At 43.1% G+C, this 15776-nt stretch overlaps 1 protein-coding gene and 1 pseudogene across 4 annotated transcripts in view; both read left to right on the top strand.

Moving 5' to 3' along the window:
* Stard9 (StAR related lipid transfer domain containing 9) overlaps nt 1-15776 on the top strand; it is an 89055-nt gene that overhangs the window by 42371 nt on the left and 30908 nt on the right. For all 4 annotated transcript variants that reach the window (XM_060372007.1, XM_021639363.2, XM_060372006.1 and 1 more), the window contains exons 10-16: nt 1870-1937; nt 3181-3278; nt 3641-3850; nt 4038-4135; nt 5698-5775; nt 6401-6472; nt 9292-9471. In XM_060372007.1, the coding sequence (XP_060227990.1) occupies nt 1870-1937; nt 3181-3278; nt 3641-3850; nt 4038-4135; nt 5698-5775; nt 6401-6472; nt 9292-9471 (804 nt within the window). The remainder of the gene's footprint in view (nt 1-1869; nt 1938-3180; nt 3279-3640; nt 3851-4037; nt 4136-5697; nt 5776-6400; nt 6473-9291; nt 9472-15776) is intronic.
* LOC110549901 (peptidyl-prolyl cis-trans isomerase A-like) lies at nt 14101-15509 on the top strand (annotated as a pseudogene).

Below are 15776 nucleotides of genomic sequence, written 5' to 3'. Positions count from 1 at the left end.
AGGATTTCTCCCTCCTCTCGTGCTTTGTGATTATGTTCTTATAGTTGTCTCTCTCTGGTCTACTGAGTGCTAGGATTAAAGACATGTTCCACCACCACCTGGCTACCATGGATATAGTTTTAAAGATTTTCTACACTACACATTGACAAGGCTGGAGTTCTCTAATCTTGTATGCATGTATAAAATGGCACAACTCTGGAAAAGACCAGTGGTTTCTTGAAAAGTTAGATAATACCTAATCATATGACCCAGGCAGCATTCACTCTTAGGTAACTAAAAAACAGACCAGAAATCATATTCATAAAGGACTTCTATCCAAATATTTATAGCGGCTGTATTTGTAATTGCTCAAAACTTCAAACCCCCAATGTCTTTTGTGAAGTACGTAGGTAACCATGACGATTATCCATACAGTGGAATACTTCATAAACATGACCTGATGATATGTGCCTGTGATGGTTTGAATAGACTCATGGGTACGAATGCTTGGCCATCGGGAGTAGCACTATTAGGAGGTGTGGCCTTGTTGGAGGAAGTATGTCACTCTGGGGGTGGGCTTTGCGATCTCCGATGGCCAGGCCATGCCCAGTGTGGCGCACAGTCCTCTTCTGCTGCCTGCGGATCAAGATGTAGACCTCTCAGCTCCTTCTCCAGCACCGTGTCTGCCTGTGTGCTGCCACGCTTCCTGCCGTGATGATAATGGACCAAACCTCTGAAACTGTAGGCCAGCCTCAATTAAAGATTTCCTTTATAAGAGTTGCCATGGTCATGGTGTCTCTTTACAGCAATAAAACCCTAACTAAGAAAGCGCTTCAACATATTTGAGTCTCAAAACTGTGCCCAGTGAAAAGTCTGGATGATTCCAGTTTTTTAGGAAATATCCCAAAAGGCAGATTTGTATAAAGCATTGAATAGGGAGTGGTTACTTGAGCTAGAGATGAGAGCAGAGGTTGACTATAAACATAGTTGAAAGAAATTGGGGGTCTTTGGAAATGTTCTAAAATTTTATTTTTGTGATAAAGGCCCAGCATTGAAGTTTTATAAAAGGGGCTGGAAAGATGGCTCGGCAGTGAAGAGTATGCCCTTCTCTTGTAAAAGATCTGAATTCTGTTCCCAGCACCAGCATCAGGCAGCTCACAACTACTTGTGTCTCTAGTTCCAGGGAATCTGACACCTTCCAGCCTCTTCTAGTACCTGTACTCACATGCACACACCCACAAACATATATGTATATACATTTAAAAGCTAAAATAAATCTTTTAAAAAAATTATAAAACAAGCCAGGCATGGCAGTAAATGCCTTTAATCCCAGCACTCAGGGTGGATCTCTAGAGTTTGAGGCCAGCCTGGTCTACAGAGTGAGTTCCAGGACAGCCAGAACTACACAGAGCAGCCCTGTCTGGAAACAACAACAACAAATTATTAAAAAAAAGAAAATTATAAAACAAACCCACATTGAGTTAGGGTAAGAGAAAAAATGAGAAATAGTTTTGTTGGTGGTAGATACGTGTTTCTGAACGGAACATGTAAAGTTCTTGCCCTAGGAAGTTAACATGCTGTGACCAGCCAGAATAACAGACCTGATCAAAGGCCATCATCACCTTGTGTGGCTCTTTGCTGGTGACAGTCGGAGCCCCTTGATTGGCTTGCTTGGTACATTGCACTACACTCCCAGCGGCTCTGAAAACTGCAGAGGGCCTCCTGGAAATTTGCCTGCTCACTATAAACTGTGCTGGTGCTTTTGAAAGTGATGGTGATCAAATAGGGTGAGTGCTCATCTGACTCAGAACATACCTTGGTTAGGACAGTGTTAAGGGGGATGGAAGCAAATCATTCTGAATGACAGCTCTAAATAGTCTTTGTCCTTAGGCAGTCCTACAGAACAACCTCTTCTCAGAGACCACCAGCAAGATCAACCTTGTGGACCTAGCGGGCAGGTAATTGGGATTTCAAAGCCAAGGAAAATTATTGCTCTCTTTACATGGGGTAGGTGTGGTCCTGGGTTTTGCCTTGTTTGAACATTTTAATCATCTTGAGATACAAAAGAAGAAAATTTGAACACCAGCTTGAAAGTTACAGTGAGTCAGGAGCTGAGAAATTCCTCCATATCCTGGGTTCTTAGTCTGAACTTCCTATTGGGACCTTTTAAAACCCCCAAAGCACAGTGGGTGGTGGTAGAGTACACCTTTAATCTCAGCACTTGGGAGGTAGAGGCAGAGGGAACCTCTGAGTTCTAAGGCCAGCCTGGTCTACAGGCTACACAGAGAAACCCTGTCTCAAAAAGCCAAACAAAACAAAAACCAAGAAAGAAACCTCCTATAGCCCATGCTATAAGAATAAGGAGGTGATTTTGTGGGCAAGGAAAAGGTGAAGTGAACTGAGTTAGTACACTTTTTCAGTAGCTGTTGTACATTACTGTAAACATTTTTAAAGATTTGTTTATGTGCATTGAATTTTATTTTATTTTATTTTATTTTATTTTTTTTGCTTGCTTGTATGTCTCTGAGAGAGTGCTTAGTCCTCTGGAGTTACAGACAGTTGTGAGCTGCCATGTGGTGCTGGGGTCCTCTGAAAGAGCAGCCAGTGCTCCTAACTGCTGAGCCATCTCTCCAGCCCATTTTAAACATTTTTGAAAGAGAATGCACTATGAATTACTAGAAGTATTCATACTCTATTCATACTATAGCCAAATACATATATCCAGGAAGAAGAAAAATTTGAAGATAATTTTATAAGAAAGTATATAATAACGAAACAAAGTTTCTCGATTTGGAAATTTGAAAAACCAGTAAAATATTAATTTAAAGCAAGTCTTTCCCTGTGAGAGATTGTGTCGCCATCAATACTGTAGATGAGCATTATCTAGCCTAAGTACTGTGGCAACCACCAAACACCAAGATTTACATAGGCGGCCTGTGTGGAAGAAGTCCCATACCTGACTCTGTGCTGACCTGGCTGCTGAAGGGGCGCCTTGAGGGCAACTCCATCACCATGGGTGCCAGCAAGTGGCATGCTGGGTCTGCTTTTCTCTGTATCCAGAAGGGAGAAAGTATTGAGGATAATGACACAGGAAAGAGCAACCAGGGAAACTGATTCTGGGGTCTTTTCTATGATGGGTCCAACAGCACAGCAGAACAGTGTCTGTTTGCTTTTGTTTTTACTCTCACTGGTCTATTTCAGTGAGAAGGCAGATCCAAGTTACTGTAAGGACCGGATTACTGAAGGCGCCAATATCAACAAGTCCCTCGTGACTCTGGGAATTGTAATCTCCGCTTTAGGTATTTTGGTGGTCGACTCAGGGTGGTTGGAGTGGGGAGGGAGACTTTGGAGAATAACTCATACTATTTTCATTTTGTCAAAATATGGTAGATGCATGCAAGGTTATTTTTTTGATAAGTTTACTTTTTGGTTTGAGCATAAAAACCTGGTGATTTTAGCATAGGAGTAACAATCATTCTAGAATCATGTTAATTGGTCCATGTTCCAAGTCCAAAGTCTGATATGAGCTCAAACTTAAAGCCTCCTTTCATGTGTAGAAAGGAGTATGATACTCAGTCAATGTTCTGTAATCCTTGTTTTGAGAGTATTTGCTTTATAATTTGTTCTGTTTTCTACTTTTTCTTTTTTTTAATCTATTAAGCCCAGAACTCACAAGTGTTCAGCAGCTGCCAGAGCCTCAGTAGCGCAGCCAGCAGTGGGAGTGACAGTGGGATTCCCAGCACCGTGTCCGGGGCCAGCAGCGGAGGGGGACCTGCAAGGAGGCCGTCTTACATCCCATACCGGGACTCTGTGCTGACCTGGCTACTGAAGGAGAGCCTTGGAGGCAACTCCAAAACCATCATGGTTGCCAGTAAGTGGGGCGCTGCCTCTGCTTCTGGGAGGAGCTAGTATTGTGCCTAGAAAAATGTACTCATCGCTTATACTCCCCAGTCCCTCAAGAGGCTCTCATGGAGCGAGGGCATTAGCAGCAAGATGAATGAGCGAGAGCTGAGATGGAAGGGCCTGTTGAATTTCTCAGCTTTATCCTTCTACCTCAGCTGTGTCCCCTGCACATACCAGCTACAGTGAGACCATGAGTACCATGAGATATGCATCCAATGCCAAAAACATCATCAACAAGCCACAGGTGAATGAGGTAAGACCTTCACTGGAACACCTGGCCTGATAGAGTTGGAAGTTCTCCTTATTGTTTTCTCTGTTTCTCATTATTTTTGTCATAGTTAGCTTCTCTATTGCAGTGGTAAAACATTGAAGAAAAGCAGCTTGGGGAGGAAAGGTATAGCTATCACTTTCCTGTTGCTGTGATAAAATACCACAGCCAAGGCAACTTACAGAAGAAAGAGTTTATTTGGGGCTTATGGTCCCAGAGGGTTAAAGTCTATGATGGTAGCAGGCATCACATGTCTAGAGCAGCAGCTGAGAGCTTTTACCTCAGTCTCATGCAGAAGGCAGAGAAAGCTAGCTAGAAATGGCTTTGAAATTTCAAAATCCACCCATACTAACATATTTCCTCTGGCAAGGCTGTACCTTCTAATCCTCCCCAAACAGCCATCAACTGGAGACTAAGCATTCAAATCTCTAAGACTTGTGGGGGATGTCTCATTCAAAACACTACAAAAGGGTTATCACATCATACAGACTACAGTCCATCTTTGAGGAGAGCCAAGGCCGGAACCTGGAGCATCTCTGCCTGCTGGCTTGCCCTCCGTGGCTCACTCAGTTTGATTTTTTTTTTAACAGCCTAGACCACCTACCCAGAAGCGGTACTATGCACAGTCAGCTGGACCCTCCCCATCAATCATAAGTGCCCTGCAGGCTTGCCTACAGTTCAGTCTGAGGGGCATTTTCTTAATTGAGTTTGCAGTTTCCCAGATGATTCTAGCCTCTGTCAAGTTGACAAAAACTAACAAGCACAGTTTTCAATCCAACCTGCCTTCTGCAAGTGATAAGCCTTTCTCTCAGTGTAATGCCATGCCTTTCTCTCTCTACAGTTCTCAGCAAATACTTTCATTTCCTTTAGGCGTTCGTTTCTTTAAGACCATTTCTCTTAAGGTCCACAGTGTATGATTGCCACTCAAAGAAAGGCCATTTGGAAGCTTCTGTTTGATACTTTATTTTTAATTGATACTGATTTGTGTCTGGGTTTTATTATATAAATTGCAGTTGACTTCTCTTTTGGATTAAAATGGAAATGAGGGATTCGTGGTTTTGAAAGCTGACTTTCAAATTCAGAAAAATTATCTTTCAAATAATGATGAGAACATTGCAAATGTTACTAATCTCTTGGAAATGCAGTGAAGTTTCAGATCAGAGGCCACAGCTGGTCAACAGACATACCTAACTCACCTAGGGGCTGTTTTCAAAGGTAGTGTGATTAGGCATGTTAGATTTAGTCAGCATACAGGAGGATTAGAATTGGTGAGATTCCCCGACCTGCCCTAAGGTGATTTTCAAAGTTCATATGCAAAAGAATTACCTCAAGAGTTTGTTAAACATGATTGAACCCGAAGTCTCAAAAATTGCTTTCTGGGGGTAGGGCCAGAATTTGCATTTGATGCAAGTTCTTGGATGAGGCTGATATTGTAGGTCCTGGGATTATACTTTAAGAAATTACTCCCAAAGAATAACATATTTCTCCAGACTAGTGATTCATATACCTGGGATGAGCCAGTGGTGACTGAGTTCTTTGTGTTTCAGGATGCCAATGTGAAGCTCATCCGAGAACTCAGGGAGGAGATTGGGAGGCTGAAAGCCATGCTGCTGAGCTTTAAACTGGTATGTGACAGCCAATACTCTACTATATTCCAATGATGGTCTTGTCCCTTGAAAACTTGGGGCCTGCCATACTCCATGTTTTCAGGTTTTATAGTATTATTGTGTTTGTGTGAATATTGGTGCATACATGCATGTAGAGGCCAGAGGTCAACTTTTGGGTTGACCTCTGTCATTTCTTTCCTTTCCCCTTGAACTCTAGAGACAGAACTCATGCACAGCAAGAGCTTCTGCCTCCCAAGCCATCTGGCTGGCCCTGTACTTCATGTTTTCAGTTGATAGCAATGGCACAAAGGCAGAAGGATTCCCATGATTTCTCTGTGTAGCTTCAGATGAGCTGGACACCCTCTCCTTGTATCATCTTTGTGTAGAAAACATTTGCCTTGTTGGCCCTTGCCCATTGTGGAGACAGATAAAGGGAAATGAGTCCTAGAGACAAATTTATTTCAATTCTTCTCCTTTGTACTCATATGAGCCCAAATACCAAATCCTCCTGACTTATTTCTGATTTTGGTGGTGAAGTCTTTGCTTTGTCCATACTTTATAATTCTTAAGTATAATGATGGGACTTACTTGTAGGTCATGCCAAAAAACACCAGAACTACTCTCTGTCTCTGTCTCTCTGCAGAGGAATTTGAGCTCACTAAATGATGAACTGGACGAAAGCCAGAAGGAGTTAGTCCTCCAGAATGATTTGAAGGTGGGTGTGGTGAGTGGACACAGTTGAACTTTCCAGTTCCCCGGAGATAAGTTTGATCTCCATCTGTTATCCCTCATCTAGGTCTGCTCCCTCAGCAGGGCAGAGAGGATTTGTCTAGCTCAGAAGTAATTTTTATTTCCATTGAACCTTGAGTAGGGAAGGTGTTTGCCTTAGTTGATGATAAATGACTTTATTTTATTTTATTTTTTCAGGCTTATGATAGCTTCTTTTGGATAGTGTGAGTAGCCTAAAAAAATGATTTTCTAGTTAGTAAATCAAGTAACCAGCACATATTCATAGGCTGAATGCTCACTTTGAAGCTTCAAGGAATAGAGAGTCCCTGCCTCAGGTGGTACAGATCACTTGGATATGCAGAGGTTGGTGTGTTTCATGAAGAAGTCATTAGAGCCTATAATTTTTGGAACAGCTATCATAAGCTAGAAGGCAGATAACTGGTTTTGAAGCAGACATTGAAGGATTAGAGTTTTTAGGGAGAAGGTCACTTTATATGAGGGAGAGATAACAAATGGAATACTACTCAGCTATTAAAAATGAGGAAATTGGGGGCTGGAGAGGTGGCTCAGAGATTAAGAGCATTGGCTGTTCTTCCAAAGGTCCTGAGTTCAATTCCCAGCAACCACATGTTGGCTCATTACCATCTATAATGAGATCTGGTACCCTCATCTGGCATGCAGGCAGAAAACTATAAATAAATCTTTAAAAAAAATTAAAAAAAAAAACACAAGGAAATCATGAAATTTGTAGGTAAATGGATGGAACTAGAAAAGATCATCCTGAGTGAGGTAACCCAGAACCAGAAAGATACACATGGAATATACTCACTTATAAGTGGATATTAGACACATAATACAGGATAATCATACAACAATTCATAGACCTAAAGAAGCTAAATAACAAGGAGGCCCCCTAGGAAGGATGCTTAATTCTCATTCATATGGGCAAATAAAATAGATACCAGAAGTGGTTGAAGAGAGGGAGCAGGATGAGAGCCTACCATAAATGTCCTCTGAAAGACTACTCTGCAGGGGATTAAAGCAGGTACTAAGACTTACAGCCAAACTTTGCGCAGAGTGCAGGGAGTTGTAGGGAAGAGTGGGGAATTGAAGGACCCAGAGTGGACAGGAGCTCCATTAGAAGACCAACAGAGCCAACAAATCTGGGCCCATGGGGCCCTGCAGAGACTGATGCACCAAACAAGGATCATGCATGAAGAGGACCTAGAGCCCTTGCTCAGATATAGCCAATAGGCAGCTCAGTCTCCATATGGGTGCCCTAGTAAGGAGAGCAGGGGCTGTCTCTGACATGGACTCTGCTGCCCACTCTTTGATCACTTCCTCTTGGTGGAAGGACATTGCCAGGCCACAGAGGAAGAGGATGCAAGCAGTTCTAATGAGACTTGATAGGCTGGGGTCAGATGGTAGGAGAAGAGGGCTCCCCTTTTTTGGGAAATAGGGCAGGAGAATAGGGGGAAAAGGGAGGGAGAGTGGAACAATAAATTTAAATAAAAGATGAAACCCCTGTGTTCCTGGCATTTAGTAATCATTCCATATTTTATCATTTATTACTGCTATTATTACTATTATTATTTTATTGCATGCTGTTTGTTACATGTCTTCAGACAAATTCCATACAGCCTATGAGGTATCATTTTAGTTCTCTGTGTACCTTTGGGGCAGGTATAGTAATGTGACTCATGGTGCTAAATGTGTGGAAAGAAATGTTAGGTTATAAGAAGAATCCTAAATATGGAACACATAAAAATAAGATGCAGAGCTGGGCAGTGGTGGCATTTGCTTTTGATCTCAGCACATGGGAAGCAGGGGCAGGTAGATCTCAGAGTTCAAAGCCAGCCTGGTCTGTGGAGTTCCAGGGCTACAAAGAGAAACCCAGTCTCAAATAACAAAGAAATATACAAACAAAAACCAAATAAGCAGAAAGATGCAGAAAGGAGAATTGTGTAAGTGTAGATGTCCAAGCAGCATCAATTAACTGAAATAACATTTTGTGTTAGGTTTCTGTCTCTGTGTGCTAGAGATACCTGAGAGGGAGCAGATGACTTAGTAGTAAGAACTCTTGCTCTACCCAAGTTCAGATCCACAGAACCCATGTGAAAAGCTGGGTAGAATAGGGTACTCAGTGTCCTCTCTGACATCTGCAAGTGGTCACACCTGTGCGTACACACACACACACACACACACACACACACCCCACATGACAGTGGCGGTGGAAGAAGTGCACACGTACAGTCACATACAGGCTTTGAGTCGATTGGAGGTTTCCATGATCTGTAGTTACCAGCCTGTTGTTATGGGCCTGTGGCAAGGCAGATTATCCTGGTGGAAGGAACATAATGGAACAAAGATAGTTACTTCATGGCAGCTTGGACATGGAAAGGGAGGGAGGAAGGAGCCAGGAACATGGTACTTCTTTCCAAGGCATACTTCCTCCAGGTAGGACCCACCTCCCCCAGCCAAAAGAACGCCACCATCTGGCGGCCAAGTCTTTAACGCAGGATCCCATGGGGCATTTCATATTCAAACCATGACACTTTTTTTTTTTAGTTAAAAAACAATGTATGCTCTTTGAAGAAAACTGTAAGCATTTATTGAAGGAGCTGCTGTTTATAAAAGTAACACTTGTTTATTGAAGAACACGTAACACAGAGCACTCACAGATGAAAAGGTCCAGGGGCCTCTCTGAGGTTCCGAGTAGCAACAGTAGGAACCCTGGGCAACAGGTAGGCGCGAACCTCAGTCTGTCTCTTACACAGGGGTCTAGCATGTCCTCTACCTCTGTAGGTAGGCAAGCTGACTCAAGACTGGGCTCAGAAGTGGAATGACTGGCAGGCACTTACGGAGCATTTTGGTGTGGACATCAACAGGAAGAGGGCAGGGGTGGTCATCGACTCCAGCCTGCCACACCTGATGGCTTTGGAGGATGATGTGCTCAGCACAGGTGTAGTGCTTTACCACCTCAAGGTAAGGAGGCTGCTGCTTCTCCTCCCTTCCCCAGTGCTAGCTTCAGAAGTGGAGGAAGGAAAACTGAGCTCACAGCCATGTTCTCAGGGAGCCAGACCAAAGCCTCAGAGCTGCCTTTGGGTTTGCGCTCAGAACTCTGATCCAGCCACAGAGAGGGATTTGTTTGGGCTTTGTGTCAATGTCTGGGGGAAGCTGGAAATCAGAGTGATTACTGATTTTCAGTTGCTACTGATGCTTTTCTGTAACTCACTTCTTATTTCTGTGCCTTAATTTCTTCATGTTAAGGTAAGAGTAGCACCTTTTCTGTTGCTTCTCTGACTTTCTGAAGCATAGGGGTGCAGTCACACAGAGCAAAATCTTAACCTGAAATATACAGTCAGTGTGAGCTGAAAAGAGTGCCCTGTGTCTGTAGTCCCCACTGCTCAGGAAGGTGATGTGATGCAGGAAGGTCCTTGAGCTCAGGAGTTTGAGGACAGTTTGTTTAAGAAGATGCTGCCAGAGCCTTCTAAACTACAAATACAGGTTGCTCAAACATAGGCCAATTCAAGAAACTAGAAAGTTTTCTTCTCACATTTTTATTCAGCCTGCAAATCGGTAAGAACAAAGGCTTCTCCCTCAGCCCACCCCCGTCTCCATCACAGCACTTCCCTGGAGAAGAAGAGAGGCGAGAGAAAGGTAGAGGAAGCTGAACGAATAATGGAGGGTCTGAGGAACTGGTGGCAAGGGCGCGATGACCAGCATTCATCTAGAAAAAGTAGAATCAAAGCCCAGGCTCTCCAAATCAGAGCCCTGGTCATCCTTCCTAAATGAGTAGTTTGAAGAGTTGACAACCTACCTGTCCCCTTCAAAAATGATCTTCTGTTCGAGGACAGTCCTGTGGACAGCAGAACACACTTCACATGGCTGACGTCCCTGTGCTCACTGAAGATCCAGTTCTGTTCTCATGAATGTCTACAGAAAACATTTTAAAGGAACAAATAAAAGTCGGTAGGGGACATGCGCTGCTGCTGCCATCTCTGTAGAAATCACTTTTCTTGTCTGTGGGAAATATGGAGAGATGTTAGCCAAGCTCATCAGAGTTTTGGGGATGAAGCATTTGAGCACCTCAGGTGGAAAGCTCAATTAACTTATTTTCTGGTATGCTTGTACACAATTGTTTCAGTAAAATGTATCAGGCAGAAGTGCTTGTCTGTTTTTACCTTAACATATCTAAATACCAGAACCTATTTTGATCTTTCCATCATTCAGAGCCATAGGAAAAGATGAGGGGCCAGGAAAGACTAGATCCATTAAAATGGCACCCTCTGAGTGGAACTTTTCTGAATCACTGATGGAATCTAGAGTGAGGAGAGGAAGTGAGATGTTAGAGAGCTTGGAGTAGCAGCAGAGGGTCAAGAGCTATGGCTACATGTGAGTCTTAGACCTGGAGGCAATGTGACTTCATCTAAATATAGGGTTGCTAATTTTCATTTAGTCAGTGCTCACTTAGTCTGCCTGCTCCTTGGGGCATCAGAGGACCAGTGAAATGACATTTTACTTAATTTCTGATTCTGCACTCTATGGACCCATATTCTTTTTTGTTGTTCTTTTGTCTTTTTTTTTTTTTAATTTGTGTTTTTCCTGCATGTATGTTATGTACCGTGTGTGTGCCCACAGCAGCCAATGTGAGGGCATTGGATTACCTGGTATAGGGTTAATAGACAGTTGTGAGCCAGCACATGGGTGCAGGGAATTGAACCTGGGTCCTCTGGAAAAGCAGCAGCTCGTAATAGATGAGCCATCTTTCCAGTTCCAACCTCACATTCTTTTTATGGTTTGTTTTGATTGTACCTTAAATAATTATACAATAGTAGTGACCTAAGATTCTCTCCCTTTTCATTTAGTTGCTCACTTAGTTACAGACCTGAAGCTAGACCCTTGGTGATATACTGGAAACAGTTTTCTCTTGGGCCACTTGGAAAGCTCCTTAGCAGAAAGGGGACAGGAAGAGTGGATAGAGCAGAGATGGCTGATACCTTGTAATTATGTTTGTGTCACTAACTCTACCTGCAGAAAGATGAAAAGAATAGCAAACATGGGGCCATCTTAGTGCTTTTTATCTGAGAGCTCATCACCTTTTTGTCATAATTTTGTGATATTCTGTGGCCCTTACCCTTTTGGGAGGAATGTACTCCATCATCAAGAGTCTCTGAATTCACATGAAGAGTTTTAACTTGTGTTAAGTCGTTAGAGGAACAGAACTGATAGAATGTGTGTGTGTGTGTGTGTGTGTGTGTCAGAGAGAGAGTAAAAGAAACACAGAGAGAGACAGACAGAGAGAAAGATTTATTAGAGTGGGTTATAGGCAGTGGTCCAGCTAGTCCAACAATGGCAGTCTCTCAACAGAAAAGCCAAGAATCCAGTAGTTGTTCAGTCCACAAGGGCTCAATAAAGACTGGTCTTCAGGCTACAGTAGAATCTTGAAGAAGTAGTTGTAATACCAGTGAAGGAATGCCTCAGCATCAGGGTAGATGAACTTGCTAGCAGGAGTGAGAACAAGCAAGCAAAAAGCCAAAGAACTTCTTTCCATGTCCTTTTAGATGGTTGACACTAAGAGATGTGGCTCAGATTTAGAGTGTGTCTTAGTCACTGTTCTATTGCTCAGAAGAGACACCATGACCAGGGCAACTAATAAAAGGAAAGCATTTAATTGGCTGCCACGGACCGGCCCAGTCGGGCTCCCGTCGTCCGTGGGAGAACAAGGCTTTGGACAGGAAGACACGGTTTTGGCGAAGAATTGACAGACAGAGACACCTTGATGGTTTTGACTCTGCTGCAACTTTACTGAAATTAAGCTAGTATTTTTATAGTGATCTCACAAGGAAGAGATCACCATAAAAATTTACAACCTTAAAATTGGCATGCTTTCTAGAACATTCAGACTTTTACCAAGGATACAAAGTTTATGTTTTAACATAGGGCAGTGCCCACAAGAAATCTTTGCCTAGAAACTTTCTGATCAACGCAAACAAGAAACAAAAACCTCTAACTATGGTTTCATTATCACTGACTAGTGAAGAGGAAAGTCAGGAGCTGTAATAGCCCTCCGAGCCAAGTCGAATACCTGCCAAAGTCTAAACACACCTTTGTCAACCATCCTCCCTTATGTCCTGCTAAAGATTTATGATCTTCCCTAGGAACAAGACACTGAAGGGAGGGGTAAACTCATGCCAGCTGTACTTCTCATGTTATGTTTTCTTAAGAAGGAGCCTATTATTTTTTCACTATTCTTAATACCTATTAATACTAAATCTAATTCATTACCTTTCTTAAACTTATTATTTATATTAAAGCCTTTAACAATCTACTAATAATAAATTTCTTTATAAAATTAGTTGTGCTGTTTCAGGTGTCACAGAGAAAGATCAAAGAATTCATTATTCCAGCCCCAGAGCCACAACTGAAGAAGCATAGAAATCTCAGAACACGTCTCTTTTCCAAGTAGGATGAGTTTGCCAGGGACCTTCCAGGGGGCGTATTTCCAGGGAAATCATATCCCCCGCCTTATAGCTTATGCTACTATGGCGACACTGGCGTGGGTGTTGGCAATTGGCAGCTTCATTATTGCTTGAGAGAGTTAGTTCATGACCATCATGGCAGGGAGCATGGCAGCAGGCAGGCATGTCACTGGGGCAATAGCTGATTAGCGCACATCCATTCTAACAGCCGCAGCCTGAGAGAGAGAGCAAGAGTGGGCCTGCTGTGGACTTCTGACTCACCTCCTCCAACAAGGCCATATTTCCTAATTTGTCCCTAACAGTTCATCATTCACACATGAACCTATGGGGACCATTCTCAATTAAACCACCACAGGGTGGGTCTTCTCACTTCAAATGATCCAATTAAAGGACTTTTTTGATTGGCTCCTAAAATCCTGTGCCCAGTTGCTTGGGATTTAGTTGATGGCAGATGTAGTCAAGTTGACAATCAAGATCATCCATCACACTCCTCCCTCGACAGTGTTGATAGAGGTTGGCATCCATTGACTTGCAGACAGGGAGAAGAGGTAGAGGTGCCAAGGCCAGAGCTTCATTGCTCCCAGGATTCTTCTCACATGCTGCCTTGGGAAAGCTACAAGATCTCCCCGTTCTTGTTGCTAAAAGTGTGGCCAAATGGTGATTTTAGTCACTTTGAAAAACCTCTCATTGGGAGGCATTATGGAGAGGCTGAATAAAATATGGGCTGGGAATTCAGAGACCTGAATTGTAGCCACAGTTTTTCTACTTGGCATTTTGTTTGTTTGGTTTTGTTGTTATTGTTGATGTTGTTTTGTTTTTCAAGACAAGGTTTCTCTGTGTAACTTACTTTTGTTTGCTTGCTTTTTGAGCTAGTAATTCACTATATAGCCTGGGCTGGCCTTGAACTCTCAGCTTCCTGCCTCAGTCTCCCAGATACTGGGATCACCAGAACTTAAAGCTATGCTTGGCTTTTGTTTAATTCATTGACAAATGCTGGCATTACAGTATTCTTAAAGGCCAGAAATCTAGCCAGGTATGGCGGCTATGGAACTCACGGTATAGACCAGGTTAGCCTCAAGGATCCACCTGTCTCTGCCTCCCAAGTGCTGGGATTAAAGGCGTGAGTCACCACTGCCTGACTGTAAAGGGGTTTTTTAGGCAATTTTCTCCCTATGAGCTTCAGATTTCTGGCCTCTTCCTTCCTTCCTTCCTTCCTCTCTTTCTCTCTCTCTCTTTCTTTGCTTTGTTTTTTTGAGACAGAGTTTCTCTGTGTAGCCTTGGCTGTCCTGAACTTGCTTCATAGACAAGGCTGGCCTCGAACTCACAGTGATCCTCTTGCCTCTGCTGGGATTAAAGGCATGTGCCACCGTACCTGGCTAGATTTCTGGCCTTTAAGAATAGAGTAATGTCATTATTTGTTAATGAATTAAACAAAAGCCAAACATAGCTTTAAATTCTGGTGACCCCAGTACTTGGGAGACTGAGGCAGGAAGCTGAGAGTTCAAGGCTAGCCCAGGCTATATAGTGGCTTACTGACTCAAAAAGCAAGCAAACAGGCTTTGCAGACACCGCTGTCCCCTGTCGTCTATTGCTGCAGCCATGGTCAGCCCAACCGTGTTCTTTGACATTGAGGCTGATGGCCAGCCCTTGGGCCGCGTCTCCTTCGAGCTGTTTGCAGACAAAGTTCCAAAGACAGCAGAAAACTTTCGTGCTCTGAGCGCTGGAGAGAAAGGATTTGGATATAAGGGTTCCTCCTTTCACAGAATTATTCCAGAATTCGTGTGTCAGGGCGGTGACTTCACATGCCATAATGGCACTGGCGGCAGGTCCATCTATGGAGAGAAATTTGAGGATGAGAATTTCATCCTGAAGCCTACAGGTCCCGGCATCTTGTCCATGGCAAATGCTGGAACCAACACAAACATTTCTCAGTTTTTTTATCTGCACTGCCAAGACTGAGGGGCTGGCTGGCAAGCATGTGGCCTTCGGGAAGGTGAAAGAAGGCATGAACATCGTAGAAGCCATGGAGCGTTTCGGGTCCAGGAACTGCAAGACCAGCAAGAAGATCATAATTTCCGACTGTGGACAACTCTAAACTAATTCTTCTGGCTTGTGGGCATCTCACCCACCAGACCGTTCCTTCTGGAGCTCAGGAGAGCACCCCAATCCCATTTGCTTGAAGTACCCTGTGATCTTTGCTCTCGCTGAAGTTCTTTGGGTTCCATATTTTCCTCATTCCCCTCCAAGTCTAGTTGGATTTCAGAGTTATGTTTATGATTATGAATAAAAAGTAAATTAAAAAAAGCAAGCAAACAAAAGTAAGTAAGATGATCTACAAAAGTTCAGCATAATACCTGAGACATAGCAAATGGTTATTTAAGAAATGATGAAGATACACTCTCAAATTACTATCTTTGCTATCATGTTGCTACCATCTAATAGATCTGTCTGGTCTTTGTGGTTTTGTCATAATCCAAGAGCCCAAAGGCCCTAGTCATCTCCTAATTCAGTGGTTTGCTTGTATTAACACCAGCTGCCTTTGCTCTCTTCTACTCTCTTCCAGTTCCTTATGACTCTAGAGATACCTTCCCCTATTTGTGCTTTACCCTTCATAGAATTTGGCATCTGTTATGCTTCCTCTTCAGAGCAAGAAGGTAACTTTTTATGAAGTCTCTGAGTCTCCTGGATCAAACATGGGCCATACTAACCATAGTTGCTTTGAGAATAAGGGAATTTCTGCCCGGCAGCTATATCTAGTCTTTGGCATCAGGCCACAGGGCAGAAAGGAGTTTGCCAGCACTTGCTGGG

Source organism: Meriones unguiculatus, chromosome 18 (assembly GCF_030254825.1).
Source record: "Meriones unguiculatus strain TT.TT164.6M chromosome 18, Bangor_MerUng_6.1, whole genome shotgun sequence".
In the NCBI taxonomy this organism is placed as follows: domain Eukaryota; kingdom Metazoa; phylum Chordata; class Mammalia; order Rodentia; family Muridae; genus Meriones; species Meriones unguiculatus.
This window is presented reverse-complemented; position numbering and strand designations above follow the sequence as displayed.